Consider the following 19,379-nt stretch of genomic DNA (forward strand, 5'->3'; position numbering starts at 1 on the left):
GAGGTCCCAAGTCCAGCACTTCCTAGTTATCAGAAATTTCTGATAAAGTGTTAGCTGATGAAAAATCAGGGACTTACATTTCTCCAGGACATTTGCTACACTACAGGGAAGTGCCTTAAGCCCTGCCTAATACCTGTGCCACCACAGCCTCACTTGCTTTCATGGAAGACCTGTTCCTGACTTGAACATTTAGTTACATTTTTTAAATTTCTAATTCATTTACTGGACACTTGAGTGGTCTGGGATAAATTATTTTGCCTCTCTAAGTCTCAGTTTTCTCAAGAGTAAGATGGAAATCTTGTTCTCTACCTACGTAGGATGTTATAAATAGCAATATTTATGAGCATATTTTGTTAACTTGAAAGGGCTTTGCATATGTTAGTAGTTTCAATATCATAGATAATGACTGTTCTATCATTGAGAAGTTGGATGATGTTCCGTATAAAGAGTGCAGACCTATGTCAGGGCATCTGTTGCAGATCTTATCTAAGGCACCTGGCTTTAGGCCCTAATTTTTCTCACATTGCTACTACCATTTTGTTGACCAGTGGAATACTACCCCTTCTCCCCAATATTGCAACAACTCTTTTTTTTTCCTCCTAGATTCTGACATGGGGTCTCGGCCCGAGTCTATGGGATGTAGAAAAGACACAGTGCCAAGGACAGCATCTCCAACAGAGACAGGTACCAACACAAAACCTTCTTACATACTTGGGTGTCTGAATGCAGAGACTAAATGGGTGCACCAAGAGTTTAATCAATGAAAGGACGTATTGACATCACTATTCTGTATCTATGGAGTCTCCTTTAGTCTTCTAACCCAGTTATCCAGCTTATAAATATGGGAAGCTCCTCAGATGGGCAATTGGTACAGAAAGTAAGGCAAAACCACTGCAAATTCATCAGTGTTACTGGAAATGAAGACAACCATAATAACAAAACCTAAAAAAAGAAACAGAGCAAGGTTCACCTGACTGTGGCCAATGGGCTTCACTTATGTCAACCTTGAAGAGTATAAAAAAAGTGTAAATATTCTGAAATTGTTTAATGAATGATATGTCTATTAGAATCTTTTGTATGTCATGCATACAGTGAAAGCTATGATTCCAAACATGAATAGGAACAGTACATATGTACTGTCTGGGACTTCTCTACCTCCAGAGTCTGTGATTATTATTACTGAGGTGGCACTAAAACTCAGAGAGAGAGGGAGATCAGCTGTTCAATATGGGCTCAACAAGGACCAGGAGGCAAGACGTCCACCTGTGGTTGGGGTGTGTGTGTGTGTGCATTTGCATGCATGGACACACTGTAGGAATAGGAGTAGGAACAGAAGGGAAGAACGAAAGGGAAGGGAAGAAGAAGAGGGAGAGCCAGATCAGACTGCAGGCACGGGAAGGCAGCATGGTACAAGGGAAAAAACATCACATTACAGAGCAATACTAGAGCTTGAACCACAATTCTGCCACTGACTACATGCCTTAGTGCATGGCCATGGGTAATTTGCTTCCCTGCTAACAGCCTCGGATTCATGTGTAAAATAATTTTGTCTACCTCTTATCCCATTAGATAGAAAACACTTGGCACAGTGCCTGGTACTTAACACATGCCTAAAAAGTGCCCAGCACCCTGCCCTCCCTTGCTTGATTAGGCATTGTGTTTGTGATCCTCAACCTTGGCTGTGCCTTTGAGGGGCAGCCCCACAGCTCATGATAATGTAAATGTGCATGAGTTAGTGGCACTTGGGAAGGTTCTGTCAAATGCATCATCACACACTACTTTAGGGCAGCATCTGCAAAACTCTCACATGATTCACACAGGATGCTCCCCCCACCCCTGCTTTCTTCCCTCTCCCCTAGAAGGGGAGCTTGGCCCCCACTGGAGACGTTGCGAGGAGTCAGGGTGAATAGACAAGGCTCAACTCAGTTTTCCCTTTCTTGGTTGATTGCATTACCCGGCTCAAGGAGATAAAGTCCTGGAGAATAAATTGCATTGAGTCCAAGCCCAGTGGCGTCTCCATGTGCTCGTTTACTTGGAGGGTGCTTCTCAGGGTCCATGAGAACGGCCTCTCTGATTCAGAGGACAGTGAGGAATCTTCCCCTTTGTGTACCAGGTTACTCCCATCAGTCTGATATTTGAGACAAACCCAGGAAGCCAATGAGAGTGATTGGTCTCCTTGCTTTTAAGGAGACCACATAGTTTTAAGAGAAGTAGGAAATGACTTTATCTAATATGGCATGTAAACCAGGTATAAGATGAAGCAGCTACAGTATTCATTCTTTCATCCAGCAGACATTTTTGAGCACACGTGGCTGTGGCCTTGGACATTCACTAGTGAGAGTTCCATGTGCCAATCACTGCATGACAACGTATCAAGGAGTGCAATGTGGACAGGTGTTAGGTGCAGTGAGAATGCAGGAGAAGGAATGCTAGCAGCCTGCAGGGGTCAGGAAGGGTTTCTCAGAGGAGGCCAGAAAGATCTGCCAGATGCTCCCAGGTACACCTGAGGAAAGGTGTTCCAGGTAAGGGGAACACCTGTGCTAAGGGTCCAAGAGCAGGTGTGCCTTCAGTCCTGCCGCCTCATTTCTTTTCCCTTACACTGCTGTCCTCAGGGGCAATCTGTGATCTCCCTGAGCTCCTACTTTGTGCCAGGCATGGTTCAATGGGGAGACCCACATGGGGACTGGCCATTATACAATTATGTGAGATAAGGGCTGGGGAGGCAATATGGTCTCTGAGGTCTTTGCCCTCTTGTGCCAGGCATGGTTCAGAGAGGAAACAGGCATGGAAACTGATCATCATACAATCAGATGAGATGCAGGCTGGGGTGGAAACATGGTCTCTGGGGTCTCTGCCAGCACCAGACTTCTGATCTTGCCAAGTACTCATAAAACCTTTATCCTGTCCAGTGGTTCTTTCTAGTGAAGATGCTCAGTCTCCTTGAGCCTGCTTTATGGAGTGTGGAAAGTGGCTGCTGATAAGCACTAACAAGGAAAGTGCAGTGCCCAAGTCCACAGCAAAGTGGAGGTGTATAGGGGATATAGTGCCCCTTATACAGAGCCCTGAATGAATGGACATTTCAAACATTCCCTAGCTCATCTCCCTGATCTGCCTCATGCCACCATTGTACGTCCCCCTGAAGACAGAGCCCTCCAAGGATACAGAGCTGTCCCCACTGAGCCTGGGTGTTGGGACTCTTGGCCCTGTAGAATCTCCTTATAGAGAACCACAGGACATCAGAGCAGGAGGGATCAAAGCTGATCCTCGAAGTACAAGCTGCACTAGCTGGGTGGGAGAGGAGGGTGTAATGGAGCTTGAGTCAACAGAGGGAAGAGCATGAGCAATTGCACGGGGACTGCACACAGCGTGGTGATGAGCTAGAGAGTTAGCAGGGCTGTTGTGCTGCTGGAGTGCAAATCAAGACAATCTGAGGTGAGGCTCAAAATGCAGGTAGAGCCCAGATTAAGAAAAGAACCTGGATTTATGTTCCATAGGCAGTGGGAACCCAAGGAAGAGCTGGGATCATGGCATATGAATACCTGAAGAAAGATTCAGGGAATGATTGAGCTAAAACTTTCAAGTTTGGGTTAAGTGGAGCTGAAAGCTGACTTTATAGATGAAGACTACCATTTGGGAGAGAGGCTGGACTTCCATGTGACTTCAGAAGACAGAAAAGAGGATTAGTGGCTCAAAGTTACAAAAAGAGGACTTGACTATACAACTTCCTAATGATGGAGTAGGCTGCTGTGGTCAGCACAGTGTTGTCATGTGGAGCTATACAGGCATTTGCCAGAGGTCTCCAGGGAAAAACTTCCGCATTTGGTGAAAAGGTGGACTAGATAACTTCCAAGACTTTATCCAAACCCAGATTCTAAGATTTTGCCATCCCATAACTTTTAGGACTTCCTGGGGCCTTCTGAACTATTCCTGTCTGAGCAGACTCTCAGCTCTACTGACTTCAATCTTGCTCTGGTTTCACACAGCATAAAAATATCTCTGTCTCTATCTCTGACTCTCTCTCTCTCTCTCTCTCTCTCTCTCTCTCTGTGTGTGTGTGTGTGTGTTTCTTTCTTGTGTTTTTCTCATATTCACTAGAGATAAAGGTGCAGGAAATGGACCCTCTGCTTCTTTTTCAGGTTTGACAACAGATCTTTTCTCTCCTGTGGACCTTGACCAGGTCATTGTCAATGGAAATCGATCACTGCCCAGCCAGAAGCACTGGCTTTTCAAGCACCTGTTTTCAGCCCAGCAGGCAAACCTGTGGTGCCTTTCTCGTAAGTATACTTAGACCTCATCCTTCTTCTTCCAGACACTGTAGTCAAGCATCACAGACCTAGTTTGGCAACTCCTGAGAAACATATAAGGTCAAATATTATATCATAACTCAGGGATCACTGCACTCTTAGTACCATGGATGATATAAAAGAAAGATAACACATAACCCCTATTTTCTAGAAGGTTACAATGTAATCTCTACTCTGTTCCCAGAGCCTATCTTCATCCACCTGTTTCTCCATCCATCCCATCCATCCATCCCATCCATCCATCCATCCATCCGTCCAGCCGTCTGTCCATCCGTCCATCTGTCCATCCATTCCATCCATCCATCCGTCCATCCATCCATCCATCCATCCCATCCCATCCATTCATCCATCCATCCATCTATCCATCCATCCATCCATCCCATCCATCCATCCATCCATCCATCCATCCATCCGTCCATCCATCCATCCATCTATCCATCCATCCATCCATCCATCCATCCATCCATCCATCCATCCCATCCATTCATCCATCCATCCATCTATCCATCCATCCATCCATCTATCCATCCATCCATTTGAAAGTTATTAAGTATGTGTTATGTTCAAAGCTTTGTGTTTGATTTTGGAGATGAAAGAGAACACCCAAAATGAATCAAATCAACCATGTTCCTAGCCTTTGGGGAGCTCATATATACCAGGGGCATAGGCTGACTTGGGCACAGGTACAAGGAGACCATTCACAAAGTTCACAGTTTTTACAGTCCCATGGCCTCTGGTCTGCAGATCTTGACTCCCTCTGAGATGGCCATGGGTGGATCCAATGGAATATCACTCTTTTGCCTCTTGTATTGCTGAGTTTGAGGTTTTCCCCTTATGCCTTTGACTCTCCCTTTATTCAGGAGCACATATCTCCCTCCTCAGCTATCAGAACCCCAGGGCTTTTGCATGGGCCTTTCAGACTGGATGATCATGACAGTCTCAGGCCTCTTCCCTAACTAGGAGGCATCTCCACCAGCCATTCCCCCTACCCCAGATAATCCTGTAGAGATTATTCTCCTCTGTAGACCATGCAAGAACTAAAATCACACTACTGTCTTGCCTGTAGGTTGTGTGCAGGAGCACTCCTTCTGTCAGTTTGCAGAAATAACAGAGAGTGCATCCTTGTACTTCACCTGTACCCTCTACCCAGAGGCACAGATGTGTGATGACATCTTGGAGTCCAATGCCCAGGGCTGCAGATTGATCCTGCCCCAGAGGCCAAAGGCCCTGTTCCAGAAGAAAGGTGAGCACTTGGAGGGATCTGCATAAACTGTATTTCCAATGTTCTGCTGGCTCTATGGTTTTAGAAATATCCAGATTAGTTTCTTATTTAAAAAACATTTTCTTTATACTTTTATTGGTTTCAAGACGATGGGAACACAGATCCAAACTTTCAGGTTAGAATCAATAAACTACTGCATAATTGTCTCAGTTTATACAAAAAATATGAAACAGGATTATTTGGGGCAATATTTCAGTGCAGAAGTAGGCTTAAAAAAAATAAAATCCAAAATGTTTATTCACACTTAAAACTAATTTCTTCTTTTAAAAGTAAAGTTATTCATGTTCCTTGTAGAGATGTGAAACCATTTAGAACTGCATCAAATTGACAATAGAAAATAATCCTCTCCTAAGAGAGCCACCTTTAATACCTGCATCAGAATTCCATTTGGCTGTATATTACACAGAAAGTCAGCAGCAGTGACTTTAACAAGATAGAAGGTGATTTTCTCTCCCAGTCCACTAATGATGCCATATTTTTGGAGATTTTTTAACCCCACACAGTCTGTTTTCTCCAGATGTTGTCACCTTTCATTTACTGTTCTATCTTCATCGGTGGAGGCCTTTATCAGAAGTCCAGTGACCCTTATTTTTCCACTCCAGTGTCAAAAGGGTCCACAAGCTGACTGGGCAGCCCCAAATGTGTGGTGGGAACTTGTCGACTCTAGGTTTCTCTGAGGGATAATCCTGTTGGGTTGCCCTTTGGGGAATTCCTCACGCCAGTATTTTTAGGTTCCTCCTTCAGAGGAGTTTCTCAACACCTGGCCTTGGGGCATGAGCCTGGCTGCTGGTGATTTGGGCACCAAATAAATTTGGAAAATGTCGGGGGGGACACCTCAATATTCATTATGCAGACTGACTTGAAAGAATCTCCTACTTTCAGTGAAGTGCTCATGCCATGGATTGTACCTGATGTGCCCAAGAGATCCTCTCTTCTGTCCTCTTGAGAAAATGAACCTTCTGTCTTCTTCCATGGTGGGGAGGGGGCTTTTGTCAACTGTGGAGAGCAGAGGAGAGCATCTAGAGACCAAATAGCTTCTTAAAGAGATTCCAGCCAGTACTTCTGTTTGGGCCACCTTCACCCCCAGGGCTACCATACTTAAACCTTGTGGGATTCCAGAGGGCAGATGGCATTGCTTCTTGGTTCTTCCCACAGAAAAGTTGAGTAGTTTTCTTGGTCTATTAGGCCTATTTTTATTGCTCCATATGCTTTCTAGTTTCCAACATTTTGTTGCTGTGTCCCCACTTAAAAAAAAAAAATCTTTGTCCTTGTGGACTTACCATCATTTTAGTGAGATTTGGGATAGGAAGTGAGAGTTAATATGAATTTAATATGTCATCTTTAATTAGAAACTTTCAGTCTGTGTTTTACTCATTTGTCCTCATATTTTCATTACTATAGCAAATCTCTAAGTAATGAATTTTCTTTCTTCCTCTATGTAGTTATACTGGAAGATAGAGTGAAGAACTTTTATACTCGCTTGCCGTTCCAAAAACTGATGGGGATATCCATTAGAAATAAAGTGCCCATGTCTGAAAAATCTATTTCTAATGGGTAAGCTACTTGTGTCTCACCCCTAATATTTATTATTAATAATACTTCCTTGAAGAAGGTGACACAGTCACAGCTAAAAACAGAAGCATATCCAGCGCTTTGGGGGCCGAGCCAGGCGGATCACGAGGTCAAGAGATGGAGACCTCCTGGCCAACACGGTGAAGCCCCGTCTCTACTAAACTTACAAAAATTAGCTGGGTATGGTGGCGGCACATGCTACTAGTCCCAGCTACTCGGGAGGCTGAGGCAGGAGAATCGCTTGAACTCAGCAGGTGGAGGTTGCAGTGAGCTGAGATCACTCCACTGCACTCCAGCCTAGCGAGAGAGCAAGACTTTTGTCAAAAAACAAACAAACAAAGAAAAATAAATAAACAAACAAAAACTATAAAACCCAAAGCTAAGGGGGTAAAAGGTAATAAGGAGGTAACCATATCTGAAAACATTAGCTAAGGTAAGTTACTGATGGTAAACACAACATTTAGCCTTGAACTACTAGCTGGATGATGAAAGAGCCACTGAGCTACATCTCATTATTTAATGTAAATTATCAAGTATGGTAATAAACTTGATTCTCAAAACATCCCATCGCAGTACTCAGAATCTGCAGAGCAAGTAGAAATTTTAATAGAATCATAGGCATATAAATAATTTTTATTTTTTATTTATTTTTTAAATTTATTTTATGGTTGAATTTTTTGCTTAGTCATTATTTAGTTGTTTTAATTGAAGATGATGTCTCTCCTAGTATTGTCTGTGGATCTTACCCCTTAGAATCACCCGGAGAGATGAACGTGAATTCTAACGGTGATATCCACAGATCTGCACTCTTGGGTCCTATTTATAAACTGCATCCTTGGGTCCTATTTCAAACCTGCTGAATTAGCATTTATTGGGATGGAATTCAAGAATCTGACCTTTAAGGAAGCTTCCCCTAGTGATTCTTTTATACTTAAAAATTCAAGGGTCATTCATTCATGAACCATTGATCTGTGAAGTGCTCTTGAGTTATGAGTTATGGCACTGAACCATGTTGCTGGTGCTTAAGATCTACTTTTGAAAATGGGGTAAAAAGATGAGGCAGGCTGATCTGTCTCGAGATTCAGCTGGACACCACTGTGCTGATGGGAGGGGTGGATGAAAAGGAGGGTTGGAACCAGGGATCAGCCCGACCGTGGAACTGGGATGGGAACTAGGGGAGTAGATTGTGGGTCTAGACTCAGGGAAATGTAGTTGGCTGGGATAATGCATAGTCCAGACTGGATCTTAGAAATGAGCTTCCAAGATGGGAAAAGGAAATGGTAAGTGGGCATGTTGGCATAGAACTAGGAGATGGAAAAGCAGAGAGGTGACTTGCAGGCATCAGGGTACAGATGCTGCCAATGTTGGAGATGCTGCCCAGCAGATAAAAGCATCATCACTGGGATGAGACTTGGGTTCAGGGAAGGAGAATGGCAATAACTAGGCAGGATCCCCCCCACCAAGAAGGGACTAGGGGTTTGAGAAAGCTCTCAGGAGTCAAGAATGAGTGGTCAGACTGGAGCAGAGTGGTCAGGGCAGGGGAAGCTTGAAATTGAGCCCAGGAATATTGGTTTGGAGCCATTAAGTCCCCCCTGCCATGAATAGCCCTAGAAGCTGAGGGTGGGGCTTAGTAGCTACATTGAGTGGATAAGAAGGTCAGTTTTGAGAGAGCCTGACTGGATGGGCTGACCCAGTAAACAGAAATGCATTGGTAGAGTGTAATTATCCACATTGTACAGTAAGAGGGGAAGTGAAGGGGAGCACAGGCTCAGCTCCTGCTGCTTAAACAGGCCCCTGACTGGGTCACCCTGACTCTAAGTCCATGAACTCTCCTCTTTCTAGAAATGCCTTCCCTGTTATTTCTTTATTTTCCCAGTGTCCAAAGCTAAGACTTCCTGCTTGCCTGAAAGGACTGAAGGAGTACATTCTGGATCCTGGGTTAGCTTGGTTGGAGCCTGGGACATAATAGACACAGAATATATGCATGATGAATGAATGGGTGAATAAACAATTAATAGCAGGACAGTATTACTCCAGAGAGGAGTAGAATCTTGTTTTCATAAAGAACCTCAAAGCTAAGAGTCCACTGATGCACATTGACCAAAGCATCCCCAGTTTAAGTAGGGGGTGAAAAAAAGCTGGTCCCCAAAAGCAAGAATGACTACAATCAGCCCACCCAGTAGGTCCTGGGCCACCAATGAAAACCTTCAGGCCTGCTCTTTCTCTTCCTATGCCAGGTTCTTTGAATGTGAACGACGGTGTGATGTGGACCCATGCTGCACTGGCTTTGGATTTCTAAATGTTTCCCAGTTAAAAGGTAATAATAGTAACAGCTCCCTCTCCCCTGCTCACAGCACTCTGCAGTTTAGAAAACACATTCACATCTATGCTCTTATCAAACCCTCAGCGTCTCCTCTCTGTGAGTATGGAGAAGCAATCCTTGTTCACAGATAAGGAAGTGGGGGCTTGGAGAGGGCAACTGGCTAGTAAATGTGGTAGCTGAGACATGGCTCTTAGTCCAGCAATCATCACTTTACATGTGCAGTTCTCTCTGGCCAAACTTCCTTCCTTCCACTCTTGGCTTAGCTATCTTTTGTTCATCTTTCAACACTTGGGTCAAGCAGCTTGGTGAACTTTGGATCCATTTGTGTGATATGTATTTAATGCTTGGTCCATTCCCTTACTAGTGTGTGATTCTGGAAAAGTCACTTAATCTCCCTGAGCCTCTATTTCCTCCTCATCTGTATATAGGGCTACCAAAACTACCTTCCTCATAAGGTTATATGAAGACCAAGTGAAGCAATACCAACAGAGACCTAGCATAGCCCTGAGCACGTGATAGTACTTGATAAGTATTAGCCACCTCTATCCCTTTGCTCTTAGATCAGAGGCTCCTTGAGTTCAGATAGCAGGTTTTTCAGCAGTGGCTGAGATAGTATCTGAAATATAGTGGTATATCCCAAATGTCTGCTGAACAATGAACTTGCAGAATTTTTCTCATTTATTAGACTCTTCCATTGTATTCAGTTTCCTGATTGTGTTTTTTTTTTTCTTTTTTTCACCCCAGGAGGAGAGGTGACATGTCTCACTCTAAACAGCTTGGGACTTCAGATGTGCAGTGAGGAGAATGGAGGAGCCTGGCACATTTTGGACTGTGGCTCTCCTGACATTGAAGTCCACACCTATCCCTTTGGATGGTACCAGAAGCCCAGTAAGTAGCTTTCTCTTGACAGCTATATGGGCATCTTTAGTTAACTATTTCCCAGTCATGCATTAAGACAATGTTCTTGGGTTGGTAAGTAGATTAGTCAAGATTCCTTGGGTTCAAGCAACAGAAATGGATTCTGTTTAACTTAAGCATACAAGAAACTTATTGGAAGTCTGCTCATTGACTCAAAGGAAGGATGAGCAAGTAGGTCTCAGTAAAGATGGAAATGGACCATTTCCATGGACATATGTAGCAGAAACAAATGGACAACTTCTTCAGTGTGCCATGATCATCATTAATCTGCTTCATAGAGTTTAGTAGTTATATTCAACCTTTAAATTCGAGGGGGAGAGTTTGGTCCCACCTGGGCTTAGTCAATACACTGCCAGAGGGAGAGTGGGGCAGCTTGACAGTCCCAACAAGACTGTATGCACTAGGATAGGGGATGTTCCTCAAACAATAGTGAAGGCATTGTTGCTGGACAGGGAAAATCAATAGGTGTAGACTCTAGCATGTTCACTTGGTTTTCTTACCTTGACAATCAAGACAGTGTAGCACATGGTAGTCCCATGGAGGAAAACGGGGACAACCAACGTGTATTTGACAATGCATATAGAGTTAGGACTTCAAGGCCAAGGCAGCATTGACCCAACATGAGTCCTTAAGGTATGATTCTGATTATATCTGGGCACATTTTAGGAGCTCAATTTGAAATTGATGAAGGAATGAATGAATGGCATTTACAGTGTGACATAAAAGTTCCTGGACTCGGATAAGGAGACATTAGCATTATTCAAACTCTGCCATCTACTTACTATGTGTTTGTCTTTAGGACAGTCACACCACTTCTTCAGGTTTTCCATTGGTGAAAATAGTGAATGAGACTCACTGTGATTCTGTCACCGCTTACATCACAGGTGTTTATGGTATGGATAGATTTGGGGAATATTCGGCAGCCACATGGAAACTAGACATCTTCACCCTGCGTCCCAGAGGCAAATTCACAAAGATGCCCCAGACCCAAAAAGATGGAACACCCTGTGTTCAGTTAGGAGTAGTCAAATTAGAGAGAGGCTGAGCTGAGGCTTAGTATTTCCAACTTCTCCCACTAGTGGCTTCCTTGTTAGTTTCAGAGTAAATATATGGTGAATTCTGGCTCTTATTTAGCTTGCCCTGGAAAATAGAGTCATGGACCATCTGATGTGGAAGGGGTCTTCGAGATCCCTACCTTTGACCTCCACGTTCTTTTTTTTTTTGCTGTGGTATTTTGCTCTTGTTGCCCAGGGTGCAATGGCGTGATCTCGGCTCCCTGCAACCTCCACCTCCTGGGTTCAAGCGATTCTCCTGCCTCAGCTTTCCGAGTAGCTGGGATTAGAGATGCCCACCACCATGCCCAGCTAATTTTTGTATTTTCAGTAGAGATGGGGTTTCACCATGTTGGCCAGGATGGTCTCGAACTCCTGACCTCAGGTGATCCACCTGCCTCAGCCTCCCAAAGTGCTGGGATTACAGGCATGAGCCACTGCACCCAGCCACATTCTTTATATCATCCAATATAACCCTTTGCCCAAAGTAGGCAAAGAGAGAAGAAATTACATTCTTTGTGTGCCTGCTGTTTCAGACCATGATGGATTTACATGGGTTGTACCATTTAATACTCATAGTACTCCTGCAGAGTAGGTATTTTTTCTTCCATTTTAAGGTGAGAAGAGTGCAGCATAGAAAGTTGAATTGCTTGACCCAAACCACACTGGTGGTAGGAAACAGAGGCAGGCTTCAGGCCCAGACTTGATGGCCCCAAACTTATTCTCCTTTCCTTTACGATGTTGCCTCCTGCCAAGTCTTTCACATCCCATAAATGACTAGACAGGAAAATGTCTAGATACCTTTCCTGACTGGCTTTCCCCCAACTCAATTGATTAACAGGAAATTGACTAATACATTGAAAATAATAAATACTAATAAAGTAACAAATCGAACCAGGTGGTGGTTTGGTGCCTTGTTCCATAGCCATATCCAACCTGAAAGGTCCAGATGCAGCTCCCAGGCAGGATCTGGCCCTCGGCCCTTGCTCATGAGCCTACCCATTCTTTGTGTGTGCCTCAACTTCATGGAGGATGTTTCTGGGGTTAATTATTACCAGTTTGAGTGGAATCTTTGTGCTGGTGTCCACCTTCAGCATCCTGTGATTTGATCTGAATTTACTCTATTGGCTTTTTATTTTATTTTAACATCTGAAATTATTTTAGGAGAAACATCAGGATTGTATAATGAAATATCCTCAGTGGGTTTCTATTAAAGGAATAACGTTCCATATATAACAATTTCCCTGCTTTAACTCATAGAGGAAGGGAGAAAATACCTGCCCAGGTCTTTGGCCCCAAAGGAGACCCAATGCCAGCACTGGGTATTTGGGGAACTTCAGAACTGAGCTCTCACCTCTCACTTCCCCCTTACTCCATCTGTCCTCTCAGCTCCTTACCTTACCAAAGTCTTAAAAATGTCATTTTCCATCTTCATATTACTCATGGAAGAATCGGGTAAAAAGAAGCTTAAGAAGTAATTCATTTGTTCAGAAGTAATGAGAATCAGACCAGAGTGTTACAACATCTTGACAGGAGTTGGCAGGGGAAGGAACCAAGGTACTCATTGTCCCAACTTATTCCATCTGTTCTTTTTCTTTTCATCTGACTGCACAGATCATTAACTTTTTCCAGCATATATTCTGTGGGGTCAGTCTGGGGACTCGACTCAGGAGTTTTGACCAGAAACTTAGAGCAGGGAATTAAAAATTCACAGAGGGGTTCTTATTCAACCAACACTGACTGAGCATCAATCATACCTGGGGGTCCTCTGGCATTACCAATATAACCTCTATGTATTGGGCTCGTACTGTGTGCCTGGCTGGATTCCAAACACTTTGCATGTACTATCTCACTTAATTCTCACACCCATGTATCATAAGGAAATAGAGGCTCAGAGAGGTTGTCACTTACTCATGGTCACCAGAAAGTAAATCAGAGTTAGAATTTGGACACAAGTCTTTCTGACTCTAAATCACTACGTTGTGTGATTGAACGTGAAAAAGCCATGATTTCTGTTTTGCAGTCACTCATAGTCTAAGAAGGAGTTACAAATTATAAATAAATAAAACATTCTTGTGCTGGGGCTCTCTTACCATAAATTTTTCGACTTTACTGAGTGTCTGTTTTCAGCTATATACTGTGCTGGGCACTGTGGAAAGTGAGATTAATAAGATATATTCGTTTTCCTTAGACACAGTCTAGTGAGGAAGTAGGAGGAAATATGATTCAATATAGCAGAAGAGATGAAATACTAGAACACTTACTACTAAAGTGTCATGGGAACATAGGAGAAAGAAATTGTGCTTGGGAGGTGTCTTAGTCCATTTTGTGCTGCTATAACAGAATACCACAGACTAGGTAATTTATAATAAACAGAAATTTATTGGCTCTCAGTTCTGGAGACTGGAGAGTCAAATATCAAGGAGCCAGCATCTGTCAAAGGCCTTGTTGCTACGTCATTCCATGGGGAAAGGCAGAAGAGCAAAGAAAAGAAAGGGGACCAAACTTGCCATTTTGTAATGTCGTTAGTCCCACCCATGAGGGGTCAGCCTCATAAAGGTTTCACCTCTTATTACTGTTGCAATGGCAATTTAATTTCAACATGAGTTTTGGAGGGGACAAACAATGAAACCATAGAGGAAATGTGGAAGCCTGTAGCTGGAAGGTTCCTATGGGCCCTCCTTTGGGCCTAAGGTCCAGCTCCTGCAATCTCCTCAGCCCTCGCAGATGGTCTTTCACAGTGTGCACTGCCTGCTTTCAGTGTCTGGGTGCCTGGGGAGAGAAGTGACAAGTGCTACAATGTCATTAGACTCTCATTCTTCCATCCATGGCCCCTGAGCAGAAAACACCATGGGATGCACATGGCCTATGGGTGTTTTGGTGTAAGTGGCTCCATGGTTCTCATTTCAGTACAGAAGGAGGAGGACTGGCTGTCACAAAGTTGTGTTGACATGGTGTGATTTGACTCTCCAGCAGAGCAGGACAAGGTTCTTTTTCCCTTACGCTGTCTTCATCAAACAGAAGTGGGTGGTGGGATAAGTCTTAAGACTTTATGGATTATTTCCTCTTAAGACCTAGGTGGAGAAAGGGAACCTTACTTAAGGAGACTGGTTTAATAAATTAGAATATTCTCACAGCTAGGCCATGTTGACCGGTAAGAAACCATCTTTTGATGTATGATATAGTTTGAGCCAAAACATACTTATTTGCTGAGTTCTGAACATTAGTATGGTCTTGAATTCCATGTTCTCTAGTTAACAAAACCACACCGGTATACTGATGTAAAATCCCAGCACTGAAGCTGACGTTGTTATTAATTTTTCCCCCACTCTTAGCTTTGCATTAGGTAATTACATACATAATAGTAGGAAGTAGCCTCTATGGGACTCGGAAAGTCTGCCTAGAGACAGGAATCCCTGGGCCTGAGCCTTGCAGGGTGAATAGGATCCTCTCCTTCACCTCTCTGTCAGCACTGGCACGTGAGACAAGCATTTTTACCAAGGATTTGATGAATATTTTCAATAATAGATTTTGGCCTTGCTTCAAGTCCATGGTTTGGTCCTTTAGTGTGGTGACATCTATACTGAGTGATGACTATGAGCCCATTAACACTGTGTATTAGTCTATTTTCATGCTGCTGATAAAGGCATGCCTGAGACTGGGTAATTTACAAAAGAAAGATTTAACTGAACTTACGGTTCCACATGGCTGAGGAAGCCTCACAATCGTGCTGGAAGGCAAGCAGAAGCAAGTCACATCTTACATGAATGACAGCAGGCAAAGAGAGAAATTGTGCAGGGAAACTCCCATTTTTAAAACCATCAGATCTTGAGACACCCAGTCACTGTCACGAGAACAACACGGCAAAGGCCCACTCCCATGATTGAATCATCTCTCACCAATCCCTCCCACAACATGTGGGAATTATGGGATCTACAAGATGAGATTTGGGTGGGGACACAGAGCCAAACCATATCACACTTGGTCCCCTGTTTCTGAGGAACTGCCACTAGGATCAATTAGGAACTGAGATTTATTGAGTTCCTACTATATGCTTTGCAAACATCTTGGAAGCACAGCGGTTAGAAGTCCCTTTCCACAAAGGGTTGATAGTCTGGCTAAGGAGACAGATGTTAAGGAAAACAGATCTTTCTTAATCACTTACTGTATGTCAGACCGTGTTCATCCATTTTGCATTGCTATAAAGGAGTATCCAAGACTGGGTAACTTATAAAGAAAAGAGGTTTACTTGGCTCATGGTTCTGCAGGCTGTGCAAAACTTGGCATCAGCATCTGCCCAGCTTCTGGAGAGGCCTTAGGAAGCTTTTACTTATGGCAGAAGGTGCAGGGGGAGAAGACCTGTCATATGATGAGAGTGAGAGAAAGAGAGAGGGAACAAGAGAGAGGAGGTGCCAGGCTCTTTTAAACACTGCTTCTTGTGTGAACTCATAGAGCGAGAATTCACTCATTACTGCGAGGACAGCACCAAGCCATTCATGATGGATCCATCCCCGTGACCTACACACCTCCCACCAGGATCACCTCCAACACTGGAGGTCACATTTCAAATGAGATTTAGAGGGGACACACCTCCAAACCGTGTCACAGACACTACTCTAAAGGCATTCCTTGTATCAACTCACACCCCCCTGAGGAGGGTGCTATTCTCCACCCCATCCTCAGGAGATACTCATTCTCTCCAATCAGAGAATTACACCGTGATGTGGCTTGTATTACTGTAGTGGGATACCAGGGGAGAGGTAAGGGGTTGGGGGTGCTTCTTTAGAGCATGAGAGAGGAACAGGAAATTCTGTTCTGCAAGGGATTATACAAAAGTGACTCCAGTTGAAAGCTGGATATAGAGAAAGGGAAGTGGGGTGAAGGAGCAGTGGCCACTCACTAGCCATATGCAGTAGGTAGAGAGGAGGTAGCATGCCCCTGCCCTTACAGACCTCACAGCCTCAGAGACAGAGATCTCCACACACGGACAACTGCAACATAACCTTCTTACAGGGCTGCGGTCACAGATCAAAGGACGGAGCAGAGTCTCCCAGCATTCAGAAAGAGAAAAGCACAGACCTAGTGCAGCAGAGCACCAAAAGGAGGGTCCAAAGAACCTGCAGCCATGGGCCTTCTGATTCTGCTATGAGCAGAGTTCAGAAGTGAGCAGAAAGTTCCACGCATCTTAGCACAGAATTGCAGAGTCTCAGGCTAAGCAATTGTGAATGCAAATGAGACTGTTTGCAGCCCCTTCCTGGCAGTAGAGCTGGAGAGGAACTGTTCTAAGCCTCCAGAGGACAAGGGTATAAGTGCTGAGGTGAGGTGGGGGTGGTGCGTGGAATAAGGGGCTGCTCTGTGGTTAGCAGTACCCCAGAGCCCAGGGCTTCCTGGAAGGGGTAGGCCTCTGGGGCATTGGGACTTTTGTTCTTTGAAGAGAACTAGGGCTGCCCATCTTATCTGCAGCTGTGCATTGTCTGCAAGTGGGGCAAGATCTATTTACAAAGTCAAATGTGACTTCTAGAAAAGAGAGTTGAAGCCTCACAGTTCCTGTCTTCTGCTAAGCGAATGTTTCTGGACCCTGTTGCAATTCTAGATGTAAGAATCTGGAAAGGAAACGACAAGCTCTTCTAATTATGTGTCTCTGCAACCCACATAGAAACTTCCATATGTAGGTAACAATTTACTGTAGAATCTATTCTTTACATCATTCACATCCTATGAACAGCTTCTTAACCTTTTACTAAGCATAAAGTCTGCTTCTGGCACTAGGCTAGCATTTGGCATGCAGTATCTCCTTTAATTCCCTAACAATCTGATGAGGTAGGGGCTACTGTTACTGCATGCAGTGCTGTGCTGGCAAATATGTTACAACTGATGAAGTGGGAGTAAGAGCTATTTTTTACTCATAGCATTTCCGATTCTACATCTGTAGGGTATTTTGCCCCATCACCAACCAATTCTTCAACCCTCTGGACCAGTGATTCAATTCAATTCAGACGCTAACTACCTGGATTTAAAGTCAGACGCTATAGGTTGTCTCAGTCCCAGAAGACTGTCCCCAACTTCAGATACCAATCACAAGCCCTGAGCCTCCTGCACTTCTGACCATATAAATTGGGGGTTGACATGACCTTCTCCTTGGGGTCAATAATTTGCTAGAATGGCTCCCAGGACTCAGGGAAACCACTAACTATTAAAATTTTATTATAAAGGATACAACTCAGAAGCAGCCAAAAGGAGGGACTGCATAGGACAAGGGGGCCGAGGGAGGAGCCTCCACACCCTTTTTTAGGTGCCCCACCCTCCCAGCACCTCTGTGTGTTCATCAGCTCAGAAGCTCTCCAAGCCTGGTTTGCTGAGGGGACTTAAGAAGGTTCCATCATGTATGAGAATTGAGTAGGTCGTTGGCCATTGGTCAATGAACTCAATCTCCAGCCATTCTCTTCTTCCTGGAGGTAGGGGAGTGGGACTGAGAGTTCCAATCCTCTACTCTTGCCTTGGTCTTTGTGGCAACTAGTCCTCCTTCTTAAGCTATCTAGGGGCCTCCAGCCACCAGTCATCCTATCAGCAGGCAAAAAGATACTTTTGTCACTCTAGAGATCCCAACGGACTCAAAAGCTCTTGACTTCAAGGCTCCTTCCCCAGCCCCCTTGTCCTATGCACTCCTTCCTTTTGGCTGTTTCTGAGTTGTATCCTTTATAATTAAGCTTAATTAGTAAGTGTTTCCCTGTGTGCTGGGAGCCATTCTAGCAAATTATTGACCCCAAGGAGGAGGTCATGGAGACCTCCAATTTATAGCTAGTTAGTCAGAAGTACAGATAAAATATTCTAATAAAAGATGCTTCTATCACTTCCATCATTCAGTAAACTACGAGGGTATTAGGAGCTCTGTGCCAGGAACTGGGATGAAGACCAAATGTGTATTTCTTATTATATGACAGTAACACAAGTGGTTGCCATTTCCCATAGTGTGGATCCTCCCATGATGGCTGATTTCAGGCTGCCAACTTGCTGCTGCTGAAAGCAGAGGTGGGAAGGAGCATGCACAATGGCTGCTGGGAGCCTTTGTGAGTTGGCTTCTGCACACCACTGCGTGAATCCCAGGAAGGCTAGCATTCATATGTTTAAATGGGTATAAATTAGCTGAGAAACTTCCCCAAGGTTACACAGTAAGGTTCATAGTAGGAACGTCCCCTGGGGAATTTTTAGCCCTCCCAGGGACTGAGGGTGTTGAGGTTTTCAGTGCCCTAGGGGCAGGGGAGCTGAGGATTCTCGGGGCTTATCTCAATCCTGTGCAATAAAGAAGGTCCCACGCAAAGGCTGATAATGCCTGTTACTTTTTCTCACTGATGGTGGGTGTGAAAGGAAAGGAAAGCAACAGCAGCAGAACTGTGTGGTAAATGCTCTGCTGACATGAGATGCATGGTAATCCCCCCAGTGAATGTGCTGTAGCTCACACCACCATTCTCATAGTGTTCAACATTTATGTAATTGCCAGTGTTCAATCAGTATTGGGAAATGTTTCCTTTGCAAACAGAGCTTGCTTTGAACTTCAAAGTAAATTTCTAGGAGCAGAATTGCTGGATCCAAGGGTGTGGACATTTGAATGCCCTCAACATAGATACTCAAAGTATTCTCTGAAGATTGCACTCTCAGGAACATGGTTCTGAGTCTCTTCTAGGAAGAACAAACATTTTAAACAGGTGAAAACAGGGTGACAAGTATCGAGCTGGCCAGTTGGGTGTAGTGGAACGTGGGGGTACTTATAAGCAATTGTGAATTATATGAGGAGCTCCCAGAACATGAGAGGACAGAAGCCTTAGCTCCGTGTGGATCAGCAGCAACCGCAGCGCTGGGAAACTTGCTAGAAATGTAAACCTCAGATCCCATCCCAGACCTGCCAAATCAGACACTCTGGGGTGGGAACC

At 44.2% G+C, this 19,379-nt stretch overlaps 1 protein-coding gene across 1 annotated transcript in view; it reads left to right on the top strand.

Annotated features, from left to right (window-relative positions):
* The window catches only part of TG (thyroglobulin), a 273,793-nt gene that overhangs the window by 98,711 nt on the left and 155,703 nt on the right, over positions 1 to 19,379 (top strand). Inside the window, exons 29-34 of the mRNA XM_033202283.1 lie at positions 604 to 684; positions 4,137 to 4,274; positions 5,371 to 5,547; positions 7,029 to 7,140; positions 9,396 to 9,475; positions 10,226 to 10,369. Coding sequence (XP_033058174.1) covers positions 604 to 684; positions 4,137 to 4,274; positions 5,371 to 5,547; positions 7,029 to 7,140; positions 9,396 to 9,475; positions 10,226 to 10,369 — 732 coding nt within the window. The remainder of the gene's footprint in view (positions 1 to 603; positions 685 to 4,136; positions 4,275 to 5,370; positions 5,548 to 7,028; positions 7,141 to 9,395; positions 9,476 to 10,225; positions 10,370 to 19,379) is intronic.

Source organism: Trachypithecus francoisi, unplaced genomic scaffold, assembly GCF_009764315.1.
Source record: "Trachypithecus francoisi isolate TF-2019V2 unplaced genomic scaffold, Tfra_2.0 Lachesis_group7, whole genome shotgun sequence".
Classification (NCBI taxonomy): Eukaryota; Metazoa; Chordata; class Mammalia; order Primates; family Cercopithecidae; genus Trachypithecus; species Trachypithecus francoisi.